General features: G+C 40.4%; 1 protein-coding gene across 1 annotated transcript in view; it reads right to left on the bottom strand.

The window, feature by feature from the left end:
- The window catches only part of PYROXD2 (pyridine nucleotide-disulphide oxidoreductase domain 2), a 984,036-nt gene that overhangs the window by 603,344 nt on the left and 357,782 nt on the right, over nt 1–22,910 (bottom strand). The window contains exons 6-7 of the mRNA XM_069611541.1: nt 18,560–18,713; nt 16,319–16,380 (exon numbers count right to left, since the gene is read on the bottom strand). Coding sequence (XP_069467642.1) covers nt 16,319–16,380; nt 18,560–18,713 — 216 coding nt within the window. The remainder of the gene's footprint in view (nt 1–16,318; nt 16,381–18,559; nt 18,714–22,910) is intronic.

The raw sequence follows: 22,910 nt of genomic DNA, 5'->3' as shown, positions 1-22,910 counted from the left end.
CAAAAAAACGGAGATTCCTGAACCATTCTGCCCACAAATCCCCATTTATTAAACAGGGATTAGCAGGCAGAATGGCACACAAATCCCAGTTTTTAGGAACACAAATAACATAACTCAACCCCTAGAATGTTAATTTTACAAAACAAAGAACTGTTATACCATTAGATTTACTATTAGTGCTTCTCCTCACCACTAGCTCAGTTTCTACTGTCATCTGAACCGCAGTATAGTAACACACAAATAGAAGAATAGCCTTCCTAACTAATTGGAGCTGCACAATCACACACCACCACATACATCTTTACCATCATACTCAGACACTCATGCACACAGCACACATACATTGCAGAACGGCCCAACCCATAACTTCTTTTTTTTTTCAACAGACCACAAAGAATGCCTACCAAAAAGCAAGTCCGTAGAAAGCATCGCAGAAATAGAGCAAATGAAAATAAAAGTGCCCAAAATAAGCATCCATCTCTAGCAGAGTTTGTACAAAAAGTTCAAACAAAACAGCTAATACAGTCATTTAGTGAAACAAAACAAGCTTCCAGTACAGAAACTTTTCCTCCTCTATCAAAATGTGAAACGAAACAGTAAATGATTAACAAGAATTCAGCTACCACTACTGCTAAAACTGCTCCTATAAATCTTGATATGCTAGCAAGTAACCATACCAAAAAAAATATTTTAGCAAAAATGTTCCATCAGAGTTCTTCAGAATCTTATAAAAACAGGAGACAAATCATGCACAAGCCTTAAAACCTACCGTACAAAATGTATCTTAGAAGCTTTGATAGACAGTGCAATCCTTCTCAAAAGAAAGTTATTTATTTTAGTGTTAAACAGAATGAAACCACTAACAAAACTAACTACTAAATTGCAAAAAAGACTTCTCAATAAATGGAATGTCAACAAAAATAACTTCTTAAATATCTGTGGAGGTGAATGGAGTCACACCATGAGCACAGAACCATATTTTAATGAAGAAGCATACAAACAAAACCAAACAAACACAATTGCCATACATAGCAGTGGACAAGGTTATGAAAAACTTAATAATACCATAATGCAACAAGAAATACTGCTTACAAAAATATCCAGAGGAAACTCAGAATTACCTCTCCATTCGACTGAACCAGAACGTCCAGTATACAAATGGCCATGCATGTCAATGTGTAACATTCCCAAAAAATCTTTACGCCAGTTCCTCAATCAGTATGTGAAAGGCAAAGACAAAATCAAAATGAAACTGCTGCAAAATATGGATACCTGTCCAGAGCGCAAATACACAGGACAACAAGGACATTCATTAGCCTGCATTTCATGACCTATTTGCAAAAGCACCTTCCATCATATCAAAATGATATCAACACATCATTCAACTATAAGAAATCTAGTCTATAAACTGTACTATGCTAAAAGTCCTGCTTTAGCACTAGCCAATTTAAATAACAATCTTCTACATGGTACAGCCAAAGACCTACTCGAAGAAATCGACCGTATCCAACAAAAATATTTAGGAAGTGAAAGCCACTTACAAAATGCAATAGCTTTACAACAGACTAGCAACAATTCTACACATGGCAACCTTCTACTACACACATACAAAAAAGAAATGCTAAAATTTAAAAGGACATCTGCTGAAGTACCAAACCATGTGTGTGTGTGTTGCCGCAGAACTTTTTATAAAAGTAACACAAAAACTATAGACGTAACATACAAAATAGAAGACCATGAAGATTCCAAATGGTTTGAATTAGCTCTCTACCTAATAGCAGAAAACAAATATGAAATAACTGACCCCTTAATAATTTGCAGTTACTGCACTACAAAACTTGACAACAACCAAACTCCTTCACGTGCTATCACAAATAACTTGGAATTATTCCCACTACCAAAACCCCTCCAACAACTCAATTTATATGAGAGCATCATAATTCAAACAGTGCACCCATTTCAAGCAATAATACGCCTTCAACCAAAAACAGCAAAATTACCTCCCTCTGAATTGGTGAAAGGCGTTCATGGTTAAGTAGTTTATTTACAATTAGATCTAAAAGAAAATGTGCACACTCTGGGAGTGCAACATCCAATAGAGCAATCTTTGATTGTCTTAGTAAATGGTGTACCTACAAACGACAAAAAAAATTGGTAACAACTCGTAGACTTACATAAAGTTAGACAATCCTTGCAATATCTAAAGACAATAATGAATGCTAAAAAGAAATAAATATTGAAGAAAACTGAAGGAAACAACTGAAATAATTCAAGAGTCACCAGAAACTGGTCAATTTGAACTTCTAGATCCTGCTAGAGTATCCAATATTTTAGACCATTATACAATTCATCCATTACACTCTAATGACACCATAGATGATGCACTAGAAACGTACCAAATGTGACAAACCAAAGGATCACCAATCAGCATATGGGAAAAAAGTATAGAAGCATGTGCTTTTCCTCTACTCTTTCCTACTGGCAAAGGAGGAAGATACGATGATAAACATATTCAGATAACAGCATCAGAATACTGCTCCGTACGAATGTATTCTGAAGATCCCAGATTTAGACAAAATGTGGAATACATATTCCACCTACTCTTTGAAATTGAACTAGCAACTCTATGTTAAGGAGTTGCACACACATTGAAATCAGCAACCCACTTTCAAAATATGTCAGCTATGCAATTAATACAAAAAGTGCAAGAAAAAGATGAGGTTTTACAATCAAGCATTACAAATCTGTTAGCAAACAGGTGTAGTACAAAAGAGTACTGGTTCTGATATCACAGAGATGTATGTTGTATGATAAGAAACCTTGGCCCACCCACTTGGTTTGTTACATTAAGTTGTGCAGAATATGCATGGGAAGATTTACATGATTTCCTACGCATATCAAACAAAAACAAAACAAACATAGCTATACTAACACCTGGAGGACTTTGCTCTCTAGATCCTGTTAATGTTTCAAGATATTTCCATCATCGTTTCATTGCTATGCTACACTTTATTATTGGAAAACTGTTAACAAAAGCAGAAAAAACAGAGCTTCAAGACCTCTGGAATGACCTAGCATTGGACAAAACACTATCTCAGAAATTGTACAGCTTAGGCATACACATGCTCTCTCATAGAGAATGTGGCTCCTATGAAGCTGCAGATCATTTAACCGGTACTGTTTCGTATGGAAAATCTGAAAATATAGTATGGCTAAGTCTTGTTCCTGCTAAATCTAGAAAGAGTTCTCAAATCATACGACGACATAAGAACAATAGCCAAAAATGATCCCAACAGCCAAGACATTTTGAAAAACAATTCACTAGACACATACTACCCAAACAGGAGTACCACTTTGGAAACTATGTGTCTACATCACATAGCCCAAAACTTCACATACAATAATAATGTAAAACCCAATGAAAAAAAAGGTAGATATAAAGTGACAAATTGTGAAGGCAGCTTAGTAAAACTTACCAAACGAAGCTTAATTAATCATATCAACTTGTCATTAAAAACTCCTCAACATAAAGAACTATATTACATGTCCCTAATACAACTTTTTAAACCATGGAGCAAAGAAGAAGAGATACTAGAAAACTATGACTCCTATGAAGATGCTTTCAAAGCAAATGAAAGCACTATCACCGATGTAAACTTAACACAGTACAAAACAATGTTGCACAATGAACAGCAACTCGAAGAACTCCAGGCCGAACTGGATAAGGACACTCCCGACAGTAGTCAACATTCTATAACAGGAAGCCAAGAACCACTGGGACAGCAAAGAAGTAACAAAACAAATTGCACATGGTGTACAACATGAAAATAAAGAATGTACCTGCCAAAATTACAAACCTATACTACTATACGTCAGTGGTGAAGCTGGTTCAGGCAAAACCTTCTTAATCAAAATCATCAGCAAGTTCCTTCAACAATTGACAAACAACAAACTGTCAGCTGTTGTAACTGCCCCCACAGGTTTAGCTGCCTACAACATAGGCGGTGTCACTTTACACCGATTGCTACTCCTTCCAGTAGAACATCAAAACAAATTAGAATATTACAAACTTTCTACAGAAGATGCAATGGAACTACGCAGAGTGTTAAAACAAATGAAAATGCTACTAATAGATGAAGTGAGCATGGTCTCCAACCTAACGTTGGCTTTGATTCACCTCAGATTGCAAGAAGTACTTAAAACAAACTACGAAGAGCTCTTTGGAGGAAAACATATTATTGTTTTCGGATATCTTCTTCAATTGACACCAGTGAAAGGCAAACCTATTTTTAAAACCTTAGGACACAAACTCTGCTGTAAAACTGTTGGCAGCATAGGAAATGTCAATCTTTGGCAACATTTCCAATACAAAGAATTAACAGAAAACATGTGCCAATCTGCAGACCTCACTTACGCCAACATTTCAAAAAGTATTAGAGTTGGTGTACTATCTCAAGAAGCACAAGCAATATTAAAAACCCATCGCATCCATGCACTTTATGGCCATAACTCATATGCTGCTGATGTCATGGAACAATTAGCACACAAAAATGGCAATTGTATGTCCTTAATGCCAACTCTTGCAAGCTGTTGCAAATTCAATGAAACAATGTTGAAAAAAGAAATGCAACCAATAACTGAAATTTGCTCCACAGACAAACTGGACGTACATGGTATGACACTACCCATGTGTCAACAAGCCACAACAAGACTAAACACCTTAGAAAATTCACAGCTGGTTTGGAGAAAATTTTAAAATTATCCTTAAATTGCAGAGTAATGCTTAAACATAACCTTGATTTGGAGCAAGGACTAGTTAATGGAGCACTGGGTACAGTTGTTGGCTTTCAAACATACCCACGTGACAACAACATTCAGTTTGTCAATATTCTCTTTGACAAACTTTCAGAAGTAAAAAGGTTAGGGCGCTCAATAGCTCGATTCCTTCTTTTCAAAGACATGATTGTACGCAGAGAACAATTTTCTGTAACTCTAGCATTCGCAGTCACCATTCACAAATCAAAAAGTCTTACCCTAGATAAAGCATTGATAGATATTGGGAACACAGTCTTTAAAGAAGGCATGAGCTATGTAGCACTATCACGCTTACGTACACTTGACGGTCTATTTCTAATCAACTTTGATGCAAGTAAAGTAAACAATGATATTCCTTGCATTTTAGAATACAATAGACTAGTTTTCAATTGTTTACATTCCCACTTGTGACATTCCAAGGGCTATTTCAATTCATGAGTGCCAATTTTAGTTGTCTTAAAAAGAAAGAAAGGATCTTCACAGGCTTTTTTTTATGATTTCCACTTTATTTGCACATTTCCTTACTGTCACTCTCACTCTCTACATGTGTTTCACCCCTGTTATAATCACAGGGGATCTTCAGGAGAGATTTTCCAGGCTAATTGTTTGAAAAACAAGAAAGAAAAGAAAAATATTAAAAAAACATATAAAATATTGAATTTGTTCAAGACTGAACAAATTAAAGAAGCAATTAATCTATACCAACGAAATCTGATCTGTTTCACATGATTAATTATTCAGTTAATATTACACCATGATTTGTTTGTATGATCTATTTTCACAATCTTTTCAAATGTTAGGTAAAAAACAGATTTTTCAATTTCATAAGCATTTATTATTGACACTCACCACGTTTTGCTGATTCAAATTTATGCTGTGTCAAAGAGTTTTCTTTATAGCTCAGTTTCCATGATACAGCTATTATAATTTCTATTTAGATGATTGCCCTGTTTCAAACAAGCAAAACAGGGCAAAAAAGCCATTTAATAATGGTTACACTAACTCTATTCTGCTATTAGTTGCAGAAACAATCTCTTAACTATGGGGGAATTAAGGTTTCTAATGCTTACCATTTGGTTTTCTTTGCAATCTGGGTACTTTTCCCTGGCTCCTTGGTTCGGCACGATCTATGTTACGATCGCGCATGTTAATAAACATCTTTTTATGCGTGTGACATCATTGCATTCACGTTACCGCGAGCGCGATGATGTTATTACGTATTTACGTGCTATGTAGCGGCCATTTTTGTTGCCTGAACGTATTTTGCTTGAAATATGCCAAAAAAGGTCACTTTTACTTTTAAAATTATGTTTTCTTTAAAAAAGATGTTTCCTCTTTTTAAAGATGTTACCTGATTTTGAAATTTTTGGAGGTAAAATAAATATTACATTTTTCTAAATATCTTTACGATTTGCTTTGGTTAATTGCAGGCAAGATTGTCATTTTAATGGCTAATGTCAAACGCTTCTTCTGATTGAAGCCATATTTTGGTAAAGAAAAGAGTGCCACATGACCATATGCTGTCTGAGAACCTGTACGCACTTCACGATAAGATCTGTGCTTCGCGAACAGTTCAGAACTGCATTTTCTACTGATCTAGGAACTTTCAACTTCAAAATGTCCCTTGCACAGCTCCAACACCTATTCCTACTCTATTAACAATCTAGTACACAGTAGATACTTTTTGAAAAACTGCTATTTTTCCTAAAATAGAATCTGCTCATGCCACCCCTCCTCGCCAAGAGACACCACCACTGCTGTAAACAAGGAGCATGAGAAACACTTAGAAATAACACATGCGCAACATTTTCCCCTGTCCACCTGCCCCTCCATATTAGTGTTTGGTGCCTCTTCCCTCATTTCCCTCCCCACCTTTCGTTCTAAGCTCTCCTGCCCAAAATAAAAATGCATCCAAAAACTAAATAAATGTTCCTTTAGGAACCACCTTTCACAGTTCAAAAAAAAAACTAAAAAAATAAAACGTATAGACTCCATCTACTTTATATTTCTCAGTAAAGTACATAGACTCAATAAGATTTTCCAACTTTTCCATTTGCATTTTGTGTTGTGCCTATGGGAATATTGTGGCATTCATCCTCCGTTCCAGGGACTGGAATGGTGGATACCAGCCCAGCAGCCCAAGTTATCAGCCCAAGCGAAGCGAGGGGGGATAACGAGGTCTCTGGACCATTATCCCCCCATTCCAGCCCCTGAAATGGGGGATGAAGTCCATTAGCAGCCTAGGTTCCCAAAGCGGGAACCCGGGGTACTTAAAAAGAGGATTTTTCTTCCTACACCGGGACGCCTGTGGCGTCCCGGTGTAGGAAGGGAAATCCTTTTCCAAGATGGCCACCATGGAAAAGGAAGGTGGGGGTTCCATACAGGGCCTCTCTTTGCTTTCCATGGCAGCCTGCAGAAGGCAAAAAGAGAACCCTATGACCATATTACCACAAGCACATTTTTCTTCCCTTTCAAATCTATCCTAATTTCGAATAACTTTACCACAAAGCCAGTCCCAGGTGGACATGGCCAGTTTAATCCTATGTGTTGTCCCTTGTGGTCATGGATAGTAGCCAGATTGTCCGGATCATGACCTTATTCCATGACCCAGACCATCTGGCCACTGCCCATGGCCACAGGCAACCCCTCAGTCACTAAAGGTATACCATCATTTTTTGTAGCTACATTATGACGCTTGTCAAAAAATAAAACACTGACACATTTTCAAAACCATGCTTGTAGGTCCTTGCCAATGCTCCTTACACAAATTTGCTGGAAATCCACCCATGTTTTATTTTTTCAAAAGTGTCAAATGTATGCACATACAATTGTCATATAACTTAGCCCCCACTTGACAAAAACCATTCAGACTTTACGAAAACATTCATATCTAGATCTATAATCTTTTTGCAAACCTTTGTGTAGATTTGTCAAATGGCACCACATTTATAAGCCTTTACAATATTTTGGGACCCCCCCCTTTAATGTTGCCCCTTCTTGGCAAGATCCCACCAAACTTTGCAAAAACATTTATATCTACATCTATTATCAGTTTGCCAAATGAAGTGTAGATTTGTCAAATGGCACCTCATTTATAAGCCTTTACATTATGTTGGCACCCCCTCTAATGTTGCCCCTTCTTGACAAAATCCCACCAAACATCGCAAAAACATTTATATCTAGATCTATTATTAGTTTTGCCAAATTAAGTGTAGATTCATCAAATGGCATCTCATTTATAAGCCATTACATTATTTTGGGACCTGCCCTCTAATTTTGCCCCCTCATGACAGAATCCCACCAAACTTTGTAAACTCATTTGGAATCAGGTCGGGAATATACATGCACAATTTCAAGCAGTTCTATTAAGTGGCGCCAAAGTTATAAGCCATTCAAGAACTGCATTTCACCAACCCTGTAATGCTGAGGTGTCCGCAAACTTTTCAGGACTGTTCGCGAACAGCCGAACAGAGTGAGCCATATACTGTTTTTGCAAAGTTTGATGAGGATTCGTCCCGGGGGTGCGAAGTTATAAGCCGCCCAAAAAGTGCTCTTCCTATGGGATTAGCGATTTAACCATAACTACACAGCCACTAGCGTGGCTGTGTAATATATATATATGCATATTAATATTATAGCTTGATGGTCGCTGCACTATAGTTGTGCAAAAACTGCTGGACATAATTGAATTAGGTACAAAATAACTTGGGTTTAAAACATTGTCTCGATTTCTAGAAGGGGTCTGTAGTTATTCGGTCCAGTAGTTGTTAAAATACTTGACAGAGAAGGGGGTCCCCCCTTTGCCCCAATTTATAGGTATATGTCCCATAATGCTTTGTAGCAGAGAGGCTTTTCAGAAATGAAAAGCCCACATTTTGTTTTGTTCGATGCAAGACATTTGCAAATATGGTAATAATATTCTGGGTTTTCCAAAAACAAAAAGAGGAAAACATGCCTTTTGGAGTATGAAATGGGATCAGGCTAGAGGTGGGGAGGGGGAGAGATGACACCATGTGAAATTAGGGAGTTGGGGGGTGGGGCTGGAGACCAAGTTCAGAGCTTGAACATTTTTGCATATTTGTGGTTATTTTGTATAGTCATGGTTATAGTAGAAAACGGGATTGGGAAGGAAAGTTTGTCACACATATAATAATCGTGAATATTTTCAAAATATTCTGGGTTATTTGTAGTCCATCGCTGATATGTCTGTGGTTATGGGAAAAAAAGTAATTTTTTTTAAAAGAGAGATTTAAAAAAATTAGATTAATATGAAAAAGAGTGAAATTTTAAGCCCTGGCTAATAGGGCCAGAAAAACATTTATAGTGGCCACGGCAAAAACCAGGGGTAGCAGCCTGTAAAAAAACGATGGTATAAAAAAATACTTGTAATTCACTGAAGAAACCTTAGTTAAGTTACACAGACTTAACACAACAAAACCGTTGAAATTCCGTCGATGTGTGAAATCAGCTTAACTCAGTGCATTCCCATTGCATAGCCCATGGGCACATACATATTATAAGAGAAGGGATTCACAATGACATACAAAATGGATTTATGCGTGACATAGTATTATGGGGGACATCAACGTGAGTGCCCCGAGTTAAGATGGTCATGACTTCCCACTTCCACTGAATTTCAAGGGTTTTGTTGCTTTAAATCTGCGCAACTTAACTGCACCTTAAGAACTTTTCCAGTGATAAACACATCCAGAAAGCACCACAATAGAAAAGTATTGTGATGACAAACTTGTGCATTTCTAGGATAGTACCAGGATTATTAGCTGGTGCCTCTCTGGGATAGTACTGTAATTAATGGCCTCTGCAGCACCCGTACAGATTTGTGGATCTTAGCTTATGTAACATCCAGAAAACACCACAATAAGTACAGTACTGGTATTACTAACCTGTGCCTCTCGAGGATAACACAAGTGATTACCACCCTGTCCCACACTGGGATAGTACTGTGACTATTGGCATGGATCACACAGGGATAGCTCTGTGAATATCGGCCTGCGTCACACAATTAGAGAATTGGCAAGAAGATTTTTAAACCACTCCTAGAGGGTGCCACATTTGGACAACGCTATAAGCATTAGCCCTACCGCGCCGAGATGGCACTGTGATCATTTGCCCTGACATTCTGAGATGGGGCTGCGAACAGTACCCTGCTTCACACTACAGAGATTTGTCTGTTGCTCTAAGTCTCTTCCAGGGACAGCCACATTAGGAACAGCCACTGGAATACCATAGTGATATAACCCTTGAAGACCTCCTCAAGTGGACTGCTCAAACCTGAGACAGCGACCAAACTACCCTAGCGATATCACCTAACTAGATGACCCCAAAAGACAAACCCAAGCCTGTATCGGACAATCCCCACACCCAGTCCAACACCACAAGACAGCCAGACCTAAAGCACAAAGACCAACTCTGCAACAACGAACCAAAGATAAACCAATAAAAAAACACTAAAAACTCAACATGCCGTGAAAACGAATTTGACCAAAGGAAAGACAAAGAGCAGAAAGAACAAACCAAATTGAACATCACTGAAGACTCACAACTGCAGAACACACTCCCACAGACAAGAACGACAACAGAACCAGCACTGAGAGAAGAGAGAAATCCATATACGGAACTCCATACCTTGTAAATAACCACTCACTGGAACGAGTCGACCCAACATACAAATCAAGAACAACCAACAACCAAACACAACCTTGCAGAAGAAGAACAGACTAAGCTAGAGATAACAAGAACATAATCAACGCCCTAACCCCTTACATCACCAAAACAAGAGGACCCTCCAATCAACAGCCACAACATTTAGAAGGGGAGCCTGATAAAAACGAAAACCTAACACTAAACCTAGAAGAGCTCTTCGGCGACACAGACACAACTGTACCAACACTTCAACTAGAGATCGACCTGGTAGGAAACATTAATACCTGTCAGAAGACAACGGCAACAATAAAGCACAAACCAAACTATGGGCATCATTCCGAGTTGGGCGCAAAGGGATAACTGGCACCGGTAAGGACACCGGTACCGGTAAACCCTTTGCGCCCAATTCCTATGTGCTTTAGCGGGTCCCTCCTTTAACGACTGGTCAGACCAGGCGTTGTGGACGGGACCCGTTAAGGGACTTTAGAGCCAATAACAGTACCGCAAATTGCGGTACCGTTATTTGCTCCTTCCCCATTCCCATTGAGCCCTATGGGGGCTGAAATGGGAATGGGGAATGGTTTTGTCAATGGGGATTTACCAGTCCCTCCAAGCTCAGAATGGACCGGTTAGTCCCCATTGCACCAAGCCGGAGGCGGTACCGGTATGGGAGGCAGCCATGGAGCTAATTGCTCCATGGCTACCACCATACTCAGAATGAGGTCCCTATATGTTCAAAATCCACTGCAACCTAATAAACACAAGATCCATGTCAAAACAGTTAACAGAGATCTTCGACCTTCTCTGCGACAACGGTATCAACATCCTCTTCCTTACAGAAACATAGCTGGATGACAACTACAAAATCACACTTCAAACCTGCCTCCCCACCAACTTCAAATGCAGTTAAACAGGAAAAATAAAAAAAGAAGAGGACTCGCAATAGCATTCAAAGAGCACCTGAAAGTAAAGACAGACGAACCTCTTAACATCATGATATGCAAATCCATGGTGATACACATATTGGCAAATCCAAAAACAAACATCAAATTCATACTGGTTTACAAACCACGACAAACGATGCAACCTTCGTCGACAACTTCATAGAAGTCATCACCAACATAGCCATCGAACATGAACATCTAAAAATCCTGGGGGACTTCAACATTTGGTTCGAAGAAAAACATGCCAACTCTCAAAACTCACTAATTGGGCAGCTAACAACCATGAAAATACAACAGTTGGTTAAAGGGGCAACACACTCGGCAGGACACACCCTTGACGCAATCTTTGCCAAGAAAAAACTTATCACCACAGCACCACTGATACAAATACTTTGGAGCAACCATCTCATCATTCCATTCGTGATCACACTGCCAACTCAAGTCAGCATCCAGTCCCTCAAGAACCCAACCACCACAAAAAGAAACTGGAAAACCATCAAAGCAAGCAGCCTAATAGAACAACTGGAGATGACCAAACCTTCAACAGCAGAACTGGCGAAAGCAGATCACGACGGGAAAGTGGAGCTACTCCACAAATGGATTGTTGATACGATCGAAAACATCGCCCCGGGAAAAAGCATTTACCCCCTCAAGAAAAAGAGCAATGGCAAAATGGTTCACCCCACTAATAAGCACCGTGAAAAAGAACAACAAGAAGCTGGAATTGGAATGGAGAAAAGAATACGTTCCAGAAGCAAATCTGATCATATAAGAAGGAACTTCAAAAGACAAAGAGAAGGCATTATGATGACAGAATCACCAATGCCACCAACAGACAAAAAGCAATGTTCAACATCATAAAAGAAATGAGAAACCCACTGAATTGCAACAACACCCCAATACCCTCACAGAAAATATGCAACGACTTGGCAGACCATTTTAAAAACAAAATCAACAACATCTGACAAATTATACAAAACAGACCAACCAACCCTAACACTCAACCAACCGGACCTGACAAGGAGCCACAGCACAAACTCCAAAACTTCCCGGAAATATCAGTAGAGACATTCGGCAAGCTGGTAACACACAGCAAGAAAGCGGGATCACCCATGGATCCCTGCCCTCCTGACATCTACAAATCAATCCTTGCACAAGGAACGCCATCAGAATATTACAGAAACCTCTTAAATCTGTCACTCACAACAGGGAGTATATGTACCACGATCCTTCAAATCAGCATATATTAAGCCACTTTTAAAAAACAGAAGTGGCGATGTGGAAGACCTCTCCAACTACAGACCGATTTCAAACATTCCCTACCCGACAAAACTCCTAGAAACAGACGTATAAAAATGAACCCAAAAACATGTAGAAAAACACCACTTGCTAAACCAAGCACAAGTCGGCTTCAGACCCGCAAGAGGAACAGAATCAGCACAACTATCCATCTGGGACGACCTAAAAACAAACGCAGACTCCAACACAACCTTGGCTCTGATTCTGCTCAACCTCTCCACAGCCTTAGACACAGTAAGCCATGACACCATAATCAAAGGATTGGAAGACATATGTATAACAGACATGGCAATACTCTGGATTAAATCATTCCAAGCAGACAGAACAGAAACCGTATGGATAAAACCCTTCAAATCTACTCCACGAGTTAACAACTGTGGAGTACCACAAGGATCGTCAATCAGGTTACTGTGCCTGTCATGGCACAGAAACAGCCATGCTGGATTTAAAATCAAATCTGGCGTCTATTATCGACCGCGGCCACCCAGCACTCCTGATGCTGTTAGCCCTTTCTGCTGTATTCGATTTAGTCGACCATAAGCTCGTAGCATTTAGGCTGCAATATCTTGTCGGCTGTACCAAGCTTACCACACAATGGCTAGCTTCCCTTCTCTGTCCTCATAACGCTTGTGTCGTCATTCATGACTCCTCATCAATTCCATCCTTATTGACACAGGGTGTCCCTCAGGGATCTTCTCTATCCCCCCACTCTCTTTAACATTTATATCCTTCCTCTTCTCTTGTTGCTTGATGACCTGGGTATCCTGTATACAAACTACGCACGTGACACCCAATTCATCCTTGAGCTCTCTGGCTCCTACCCCGCCAACTCAAAGCCATCTACTTACTCATTCATTCTTGGATGAGTCAGTACTCCATGGCTCTGAACGCAGATAAAACCAAGATCCTTATAGCAGCCTCCAGTCACATGCTAAAGAATCTTTCTGAGGACTACTCATGATTCCTGATCGCCAATGTGTCCATCCCAGTTTTTTAAAGCGTAAAGATGCTTGGGGTTACAATTGACGCCAAACTCTCTATGTGCTCTCATGTTATGTGTTACTAAAACTGGCGCCACTTGTGGTTGGATTAATAAGCAACTCTGCTTACTGCGCCCTTTCTTATCTGTCAACAATATGTCTCTCCTTGCCTCCGCTCCCATCAACTCAAGGATTGACTACTGCAACAGTCTTCTTGCAAGTACACCCTCTGCTAATATCACTGCCCTTCAAATCACCCAAGATGGCACCGTTAGAGCTGTTCTCAGCTTATCAAGGCGGCACTCCATCACTGAAGCCCGGAAGAAATTACATTGGCTTCCTATCAGGCATAGGGTCTCTTTTAATATCCTCACATTCACGTTTAAATGTCTGAATGCCACCGCACGCAGCTACCTTGCAGAACGTATTCAACGATACGTCCCAGGGTGATTGCTTAGGTCAATCGAACAAGCCAAGCTCTGCCAGCCCCGCTTTCATATGGCCAAATTTGGCAAAACTAACTTCAATGTCATCGCTCCAGCCTTGTGGAATCCTCTTCCTTCCCACCTTAAATCCTCCACTTCTGTGGCTGACTTCAAAAAGAATCTGAAGACCTACTTCTTCACTGCTCCTTAGGTCCTGCTCTGCTCCTCTCTGATACCAAATTCTTTACTCGTCTCTGATTGTTTGTCTTTTTCTGTCTTTTTGTGTGCGCCGTGAGGGCTGTGGTCAATTTGGCACTCTATCAAGAATTAAAATAAATAAATCCTCACTATCACCACTATACTTCAACATCTATCAGACTCCAGTAATCAGGATCTTCAAAAAATACAACATTACATGCTACAACTACGCAGACGACACTCAAATCATTTACAAAATCAAAGATACTCAGACCGATCACTCAAACTTGATAGAATGTCTAAAAGAAATCTTTGACTGGATGAACGCCAACAACTTGAAATTCATCCCAGGAAAGATAGAAATCATGATTGTATCCAAAAACCAAGAGAACAACACCTACATTCCCTGGCCGACGGAAATGGGAACCGCTCCCACACCATCTAAGGTAGTAATGGAAAACGCACTAACCCTAGAACCACAAGTAAACGCAATAAATAAGAAATGCTTCTTCCTCCTCCACATAACAAGAAAAATCCTACCTTTACTCTCCTTCACCCACAAAACACTGACAATCGTCACCCTCATCATGTCAAGAATTGACTAGCAAACATCCTCTACCTCGGGATGCCAGAATACCTCTTGAAGAAATTATAACGCATCCAAACTGCAGCAGCCAGACTCCTCCTCAAACTATACAGAAGAGACCACATCACTCTAGCACTAAAAATACTACATTGGCTCCCAATCAAACATTGTATCACGTTCAAAACAATGTGCATAACACACAGGGCAATTAGCGGACAGGGCGCAGAATTCCTCTAAAAGAAAATAACTATCTACAGGCCAACGAGACTCCTCAGATCAAGCAATGAAATCTGCTTGGAACCAAAACCATACGTCAAGAAAAAACTAGGGGGCTCCTCTTTCTCCCACTTAGCGGCAAAAACCTGGAACAACATCTCAAAAGAAATAAGAAACACCAAAGACCACCTAAAATTTAGAAAACTTCTAAAGACCAGGCTCTCCAACACCTCAGCACCAAATTGAAACAACTAAAACAATCAAACACAAAGAACAGATTGACAGAATATATGATGGCACAGACAACACCCAGGACCGACTGAGCGAAACCCCTACAAGAAAAAGAGAGACAACGCTAGGTGGAATAGAACACAAGCGACAACTCCATGAGGACAGAAATTAGCATACATGCACAACACTACCAACACCATTACCCACTAAAAGGACAAAGGGTATGGGCAAGTAAGACAATCCAAAAACTAAGTTACAGCAAAGACAAACTGGGATAAAAGGGCTGACCGGACACAAAGATGGAAACACGAAAGTAGCTAACTTAGCATAATGACAGAGAGATGAGACAGCCTTATCGCGCTGAATCTTAATCACCGAAAGGAAACAACCTTCTCTAAATCATGAAGGAGACGCAATAGAAATATGCATCTCTCCTAACAACAAGGATACTAATGAACCCAAAACAAAACAAAAAACTAAAAAAATACTAATCACCTCACCTTTCCTCACACACCTCTCACACTCCTACCAAACACAACCACACCTCTTAAAGCCACACCAACCCGCACTCACTTCACCACACCACAACAACAACCACACCACACAGACCCCCAAACAGCACATGACAGACTCAGAACCGAATAACACACCAATATTCTTGGCAAAAGGTGTTAACCGAACAGAAGCTGCCAACAATACTTCACAGCTCCCTTGCTCTTCTCCAAGGTTTGTCCTACTAACAAGCCTAACCTACCGCCCCTTTGTTTCAGATCTGCCAAAGCACCAGGGGACCACTCCGGTGGTGATGGCGCGCGGTAAAAATATCCTTTAACATTAACATTAACATCTATCTATTCATCATATCATGAATACAAGCACATGTTTGCATGAGGTCTGTATCATTAGAAGCTGAGACTTGTCACTCGTATGAAGGTCACTTGTGCATGTCAGGCAACTTACTTTGGCTATTGGGCCCATCAGTACTTCATAATGTTGTGGTAACTGCATCCCTGGGATAAGAACTATAATGCAAGAAAAGAATACAACTGTAGACCATTAAACAAGTTCTCAGCTATTACACTGCAGCTGAATACAAAAAAACAGGTTGCTTGACTTTACTACAGATTGTGTATTTGCAGGGCCCCTGTATTCTTGATTCCAGATCCTGAATATTGACCATAGTGTTTGTACTCCTCTATGACTGCATGCACATACCCACCATCACAGCAAATGAAGCATGCTATTGCATCCTTTCATCTTTTTGTATTCGCAGAGACATTTAATTTCCCCAACCAATCACAGTCTCCTCCAAATTATTAAGAAAAGTGACTTTTGCTGAGTATTCTAATTCATGAACAGGATTATTACTTTTTTATCTCTGTTTTTTTTTTGTTTATTCAAACCTTTTAAACTCAGATTATTAACACATCATTAACAAATTATAACACAATCGAAAATGCTTTAAAGATTCTTCTCACACTTGTTTATCAACATGTCCTGTAGGAAAGCCCCCTAGAGCGGGGTTGTCCAACTCTAAGCATCGAGGGACGGAACCCCGACAGGTTTTCAGGATAACCCTCATTAATAGTCATGAGGGAAAATGGGCATTCATTTAGAATCATTGTATGCACCTTTATTTCATGAATATTAATGAGGGGTATCCTGAAAATCCGGCCTGGAGTTGGACAACCCTGCCTTAAACGCTCACACCAGAAAAAATACAACCCACTAGGGAAAAAGGCCCAATACACCTCAATGCAAGCATGACAAGTTTTTATTTCCTTACAAAAGGAAAAAGCATGAGCAGCACATTAAGAAGGTATGCAGCATCATCAGTGACATAAGATACAGTATAAAAATGTGCGCTGCTTGTTGGTGGGACCCTACACATAGGTCCCCTGCTCCATAGGGGATGTCAGGCCATTGGACCGGCACCGTCCATCCATCTTCTTCTACATGGGCGATGTTGCATTCGTCATTGGCCAGCAGACTGCCAAATAACAATTATATTACTAAGAAAAAACACATCTATCACTATGTAACAGTGCACCTGGTACCAACAGACAGGGGCCCAGGGGGAAAGCTGAGGTCACCCTAACTCACACACTTCACATGCTCCCAGACAGACCAGCATTCCTCCAAGGTCTGCACCCTCGTTCTGGGGTTTAATTTCATCCCTCCCTGCAACTCGCAGAACAAATCACATGACCTAGAACTGAAGACAGGAAGGCCCTGCCTTCTGATCGATCGGGGGTCTAACAGGTTTATGGTCAGTTTCTGGGGTTATCTGGTACATTGGAATTCAGGGGTCCCAAAGGCAGGGCATTTGGGTTCTATAATTTAGGATTAGGGCTGTTGGGGGTTGGAGGTCCGTGCCCTCCTTCTCATGGAATTGCACTGCTCACAGGCACCCAGCCCTCCTCCCATGGCCTTGCAGGGCACAATCTTCCCAGGGCGCAAAGGTTGGCAACATTTTAGGACAATGAAGGGTCTTATGGGTCTGTGTGGCTCTGGCCTTTCTCACCAGTGTCTGGGATATAACCAATTCCTTTGCTTATCTTTGCAGCCTAAGCTTGAAGTGCTGACTGCCGTGCTACATTTAAGATGTGTGCCACAATATGGCTACTAGTATCTACAATGGCTACTATTCCTGCATGTACTCTACACCTACAGAATATCCAATAATATGATTATGTAGAAGCCATATTCTAAAGCGCCTGGGTGTGCAGGAAGATTGTGTCCCCTTCCCAATAGTTCCCAGAACCATTTCCTGCTTTATCTTCTTGTGCCCACGACCACCGTGAATCTGCACCAACGGGGCCGGGGGGGGCATGTTGTGAGTACTACAATGGACGCGGAAATAGGTAAGACCTCGCAATCCATCATGAGGTTTATAAATTGACCAAGGACTAATTCCAATGCACGCACATACCAGTACACAGTTCTCAACTCCCTAACTACAGTGCCACTGTTAAAATATGCATTTTCTGTTATGCCCCAGTCACTGTATAGGCCTGGATCAAGTTAAAACGCATTTTTATATAAAGTGTACATTTCTTGATACTGGGAAACGGAGTGATGTATTTGGGATTCTTGTCCACAACAGTCACACTTAATAGCGTTATGCAGATATAGTGTCGCCTGGCATATCTTTACAGTTCAGGTGTCCTAGCATAAACCAAGTGTCACTTTTCAACCCACCTGCCTTCAGGAGAGGGCGAAGGGCTGGCAGTGCTAGCAGCTTCTGACGCAGGGAACCCCGGGTTAGCGCCGCTGTGTCCACGGGGGCTGCATCCAAGAGTGGGTCAATGGCCATGACTAGGCAATTCATAAATTCCTCATATTCCGGAAAGGCCTGGAAAGAAAAGTAAAAATTTTCCAAATAATTAACATTATACAGGTGGATCATTGAGAAATGTATAACTCTGGAGCAGAAGCATGATTTAAAAATGTAAGAAAGGCACGCATATTTGGATTGGCAAATAATAAACGGAGTTCTCCCCACGCACATTATTATAACACTAACAAAGCATGCGTGGTGGGCTCACATTCCTGGTTGCAAGCATGGGGTCCCTGCATGGCCTGGGTTATTCAAATGGATTGCTTTTCTTGTGTCATATTCTATGACTGTGATACATGATGTAGGGTGTAAGCCATATGACCGGATTACATATTCTACCACATCTCCTTTGAATCAGAAACCAGTTCCTGTTTCTTTTTCACCTTTACTTATTTTTTTTGATTCATCATACCTGAACTTAGCCCGTGTTATCCAAATGAACACATTTAGTTTAATCTCAAAATTAAATATTGCTAACATTCCAATAATACATTGCTCAAAATTACAGAGTGATCAAGTCTGATGGAACGAATTTGCTACCTCAACCAAAGATTCATTTTGGCATCAGCTTCCCATGCAATTGGAGAGAGCTGATAGTTTCCAAGGACCAATAAGGTGCATCGTGGTGCCAGCGTGCTGATGAAGACTGGGCTGTGTCATCTGTCTGCCTGCTCTCTGTCAAGCTGATGTCTCCCTCTTCCAGCCATCTCTCCTGCTCGCTATGGCCGTCCTCAGGCTCTGTAACAAAGCTTCCACTGCCACACCGGCCAGACTCCACCAATGCGTCCAGGGATGGACTGGTAACCAAAAGAGGCCCTGGAAATCATTTTCAAAGTGGCCCCTTATTGCACATTTTCAGCCAACCCAACCGTTTCCTATGGAAACATTTGTAAATACCACACAATAAGAGGCCCAGGGTGCAAAGGCCTACCAGGAAATCTCCAGAGTTCCCTACAGGCAAGTCTGCCCCTGTATGTGGCCCGACTCACAGATGCTGAAATGGAAATCAAGACAGCTAACCCCCCAGCGCTTCTGTTTCCATGGTGGCCATCTTGGTTTGGGGAGTACCTCCCTTTTTGCAAGAGCTCACACTATTATAATCCTCAGTGTGATGCCATGGTGCAAAGATTGTTAATGGTGAGAAATGTGTCTGACTATGCTTGAAAAAATCCCCAAGGGAGGGTATCTGCTGAAAGAATGCTCACTAAGGGCAGCAAGATACACCTTAGTGACGGATGTGGCCTGGATGGCACTTGCAAGCCCTTCCCTTTGAACATTCAGAACGTGAGAGACAGAGGTATCTTTGTTTTTAGGTAATCTAAGACCAGTGCCACGTGGCATTGAGAAAATACTTTTTGACTTCAGTTCACTCAAATTGTTGAATTTGGTTTATGTTTAACATAAGTACAGCAGATTTGTAGTAAGGGTCAGTGAAGGTTCAAAAGTATGCTCCACTGACTTGCAAGGCTTTCCCTTTCCTATAAGTCCCTAAATATTTTTTGGGGAAGTTTTATTTTGGAATAGGGAGGGCCCTCCTCGTGCGCATATGAGCCACGGGGGTTTCGCACACCCATTTTAGATAATTTACTCTCAATTATATGTATGCTGTATGCAACATTTTCGGACAAAAATGAACGCTTGAAAGTGTAGGCACATTTACATCGGTAAAAATACGTTTGAATGGGCCTTGCGTCTGTAGTACTAAGAAAAACAAAACACGTTTTTAATTTTAAGATACAGAGGACTGGGCTGAAATCAAATAATAATATCTTCAAGAAAAAATAAAGTCCCATGGTTTCATCAGAAAGAGGACCACTATGTATTCTGCTTGCCCCTGCTTGTCAAAAAAGATTTAAAGCACGTCTCTATAATGTAAAGTTAAAAAAGAAAGCACAGAAATAAGGTAGAATGTTAAGTATTATGCTGAGAACATACTTGAAGTCCCTGCTCCTGACACAAAGGTCGGAGGTCATGTGTAAACGTGTTGTCTACATAGGTCTTTAAATAATGTTGTTCAGGAAATAGTCCATGCCATTGGTAATGTAGTGTCATTGCATATACATATGCCATGGTCTAGAGACTTTTTCAGTGATGGTGTGACTGAAAAATGCGTACGTTTATGCACAAAGCAAAGAACCCTTCCATCATGCATGTACATCAGATGCTAAGAACTGCAAACAGTCATGGAACAGAAATGATAACTCTCATCGACGTGGTGCAGGAGCAATGTTTTCAGTATCTAACATATGGAATATTCTGGTGCTGTAAAGTTAAGGCCTCTATCCCCAGGCCACAGATAATTGCAAAGCTATTTGCATACTGTCTTCCAGGGATGTGTTCCTAGGACTTTATGAAAGATTTGACAGCAAAATAAGTATGCTTAGACCCCCCGGAGAGGTCTGCAACCTTTAGCTCTACAGATGTTTTGGACTACAACTCCCATCAATCCTTAGCAGTATAGTCAATGACAATGGTGAGGGATCATGGAAGTCGTCAAAATCATCTGGAGAGCCACAGGTTGGGGACCAGCATGATCTAGAGACTTGCCTTGGAGGATCCACTAGCAAAATCTTATGCATATATCTTGAAAATAAAACGTAATATTTAATTTTATAACAGAAAGAACAATATTCAATAAAATTTTTATTGTGCTTTTGGTTAAAATGTAAAACCTTTCACACTGTCAAAAACATCTATTCATAAATGTACACATTCATTTAAACATGGTATAAACATTATTATTTCGTTTACATTTACAGAAGAAAAACCTTTGAGTATAATTAACTACATTTTCTTGATAATTCACATTAAAAATATTTAAAAAATTCTAAAAGTTCAAAGGTTGCAATTAAAATACTTTTATACTTTTTTCGTTCAGATTTATAATGCGGATCCATAAATGATCCACCAGTATAGCCCCGAGGTTGTGGATACATCTACTCAACTTCTATTGGTTTACAAATTGCTCGGTTGAGTTCTTGACCAAATGTCATGTATAGAGATAGATACGGGGGAACCAGAATTAGCGCATACGTTTGTAGCTTTTTCCATTCAACCAGAGAGCCAGCAGGTATCAAGCCCAGTTCATGCCTTAATGCTGCGATCGGAAAATAATTTGGCAAATGCAGGGCCTTTCTCCACAGAAGGGCCTCTAGCAATGACCAGTCTATTGCAAATCCAAAATTCTCCATGCCGAAAATCTGGCCTGGCAAGATTTTTTGCCCGTATGATTTCAGCCTGGGCAGCGTTGAGTAGTGGCCAAACTTGTTGTCAAATAGTCTCAACTGGGATGCCAAAGCCAAAAAAATGTTCTAAATTTCATATAAGTTTCAGCTTTGTTTTTATGTGATGACACTATTCTGTCCAAGTATTTAAACTCCTTTACTACTTCCAAAGCACACCCCTGTGACATCCATGTGTGTGCTTTCCATTTAGACTTTACTTTGTTCGGGATCAAAACCTTTGATTTCGCACCATTTAATTTGAGGTCCAGGGTTTCGAAGTAGCAATTTAAACTGTCCAAGGCCCGTTGTAGTCCTATCTGAGTTTGTCAACAATAATTACATTGTCCGCATAATTTAGACATTGAATATTGGACTGATCTAGGAGAGGCAGATTTGTACGGAAAGATTCCCAACAGAGACCCATATCCATTATATAAAGATTGAAAAGAAAAGGCGCCAGCACGCACCCTTGTCGCAATCCCCTGGTCGTAATGATCCAGGCAGCACAGGACCCGCTGGCATCAAGTCTGACTCTGATCTTTGTATCCCTGTGTAGTGTTACCAAGATGTCTATTAGTGCATTCAGGCAGCCATGCTTTGATAGTTTTGTCCATAAAATCACTCGATTTACACAGTCGAACGCCTTGCTGACGTCCAGGAATGCCAAGTATAGTGCCTGCTTTTGGTCCCGTGCCTGAGCATCTAATAGATTTACCAATAAACTGTTTAGACCCATCCCCACTCCCTTTCTTTTTGAACCCTGATTGGAAAGGATCAAGCTTGCCTAGACTTCGAGCCCAAGTCAACAGGTCCTGGAGGATCAACTTGGAGAACATTTTACAACTTCAATCCAAAAGGGATATTGGCCTATAGTTAAGGGGGAAGAATCTGTCTCCTCCTTAAATGACCACCACAGTAGCCAATTTCCAAGATTGGGGGTTGTTATTCTCAGCAAGTACATTCACAAAAAGTGCTAAGATTATCTTTG

Source organism: Ambystoma mexicanum, chromosome 8, assembly GCF_040938575.1.
Source record: "Ambystoma mexicanum isolate Mex_15411 chromosome 8, UKY_AmexF1_1, whole genome shotgun sequence".
Taxonomy (NCBI): domain Eukaryota; kingdom Metazoa; phylum Chordata; class Amphibia; order Caudata; family Ambystomatidae; genus Ambystoma; species Ambystoma mexicanum.
This window is presented reverse-complemented; position numbering and strand designations above follow the sequence as displayed.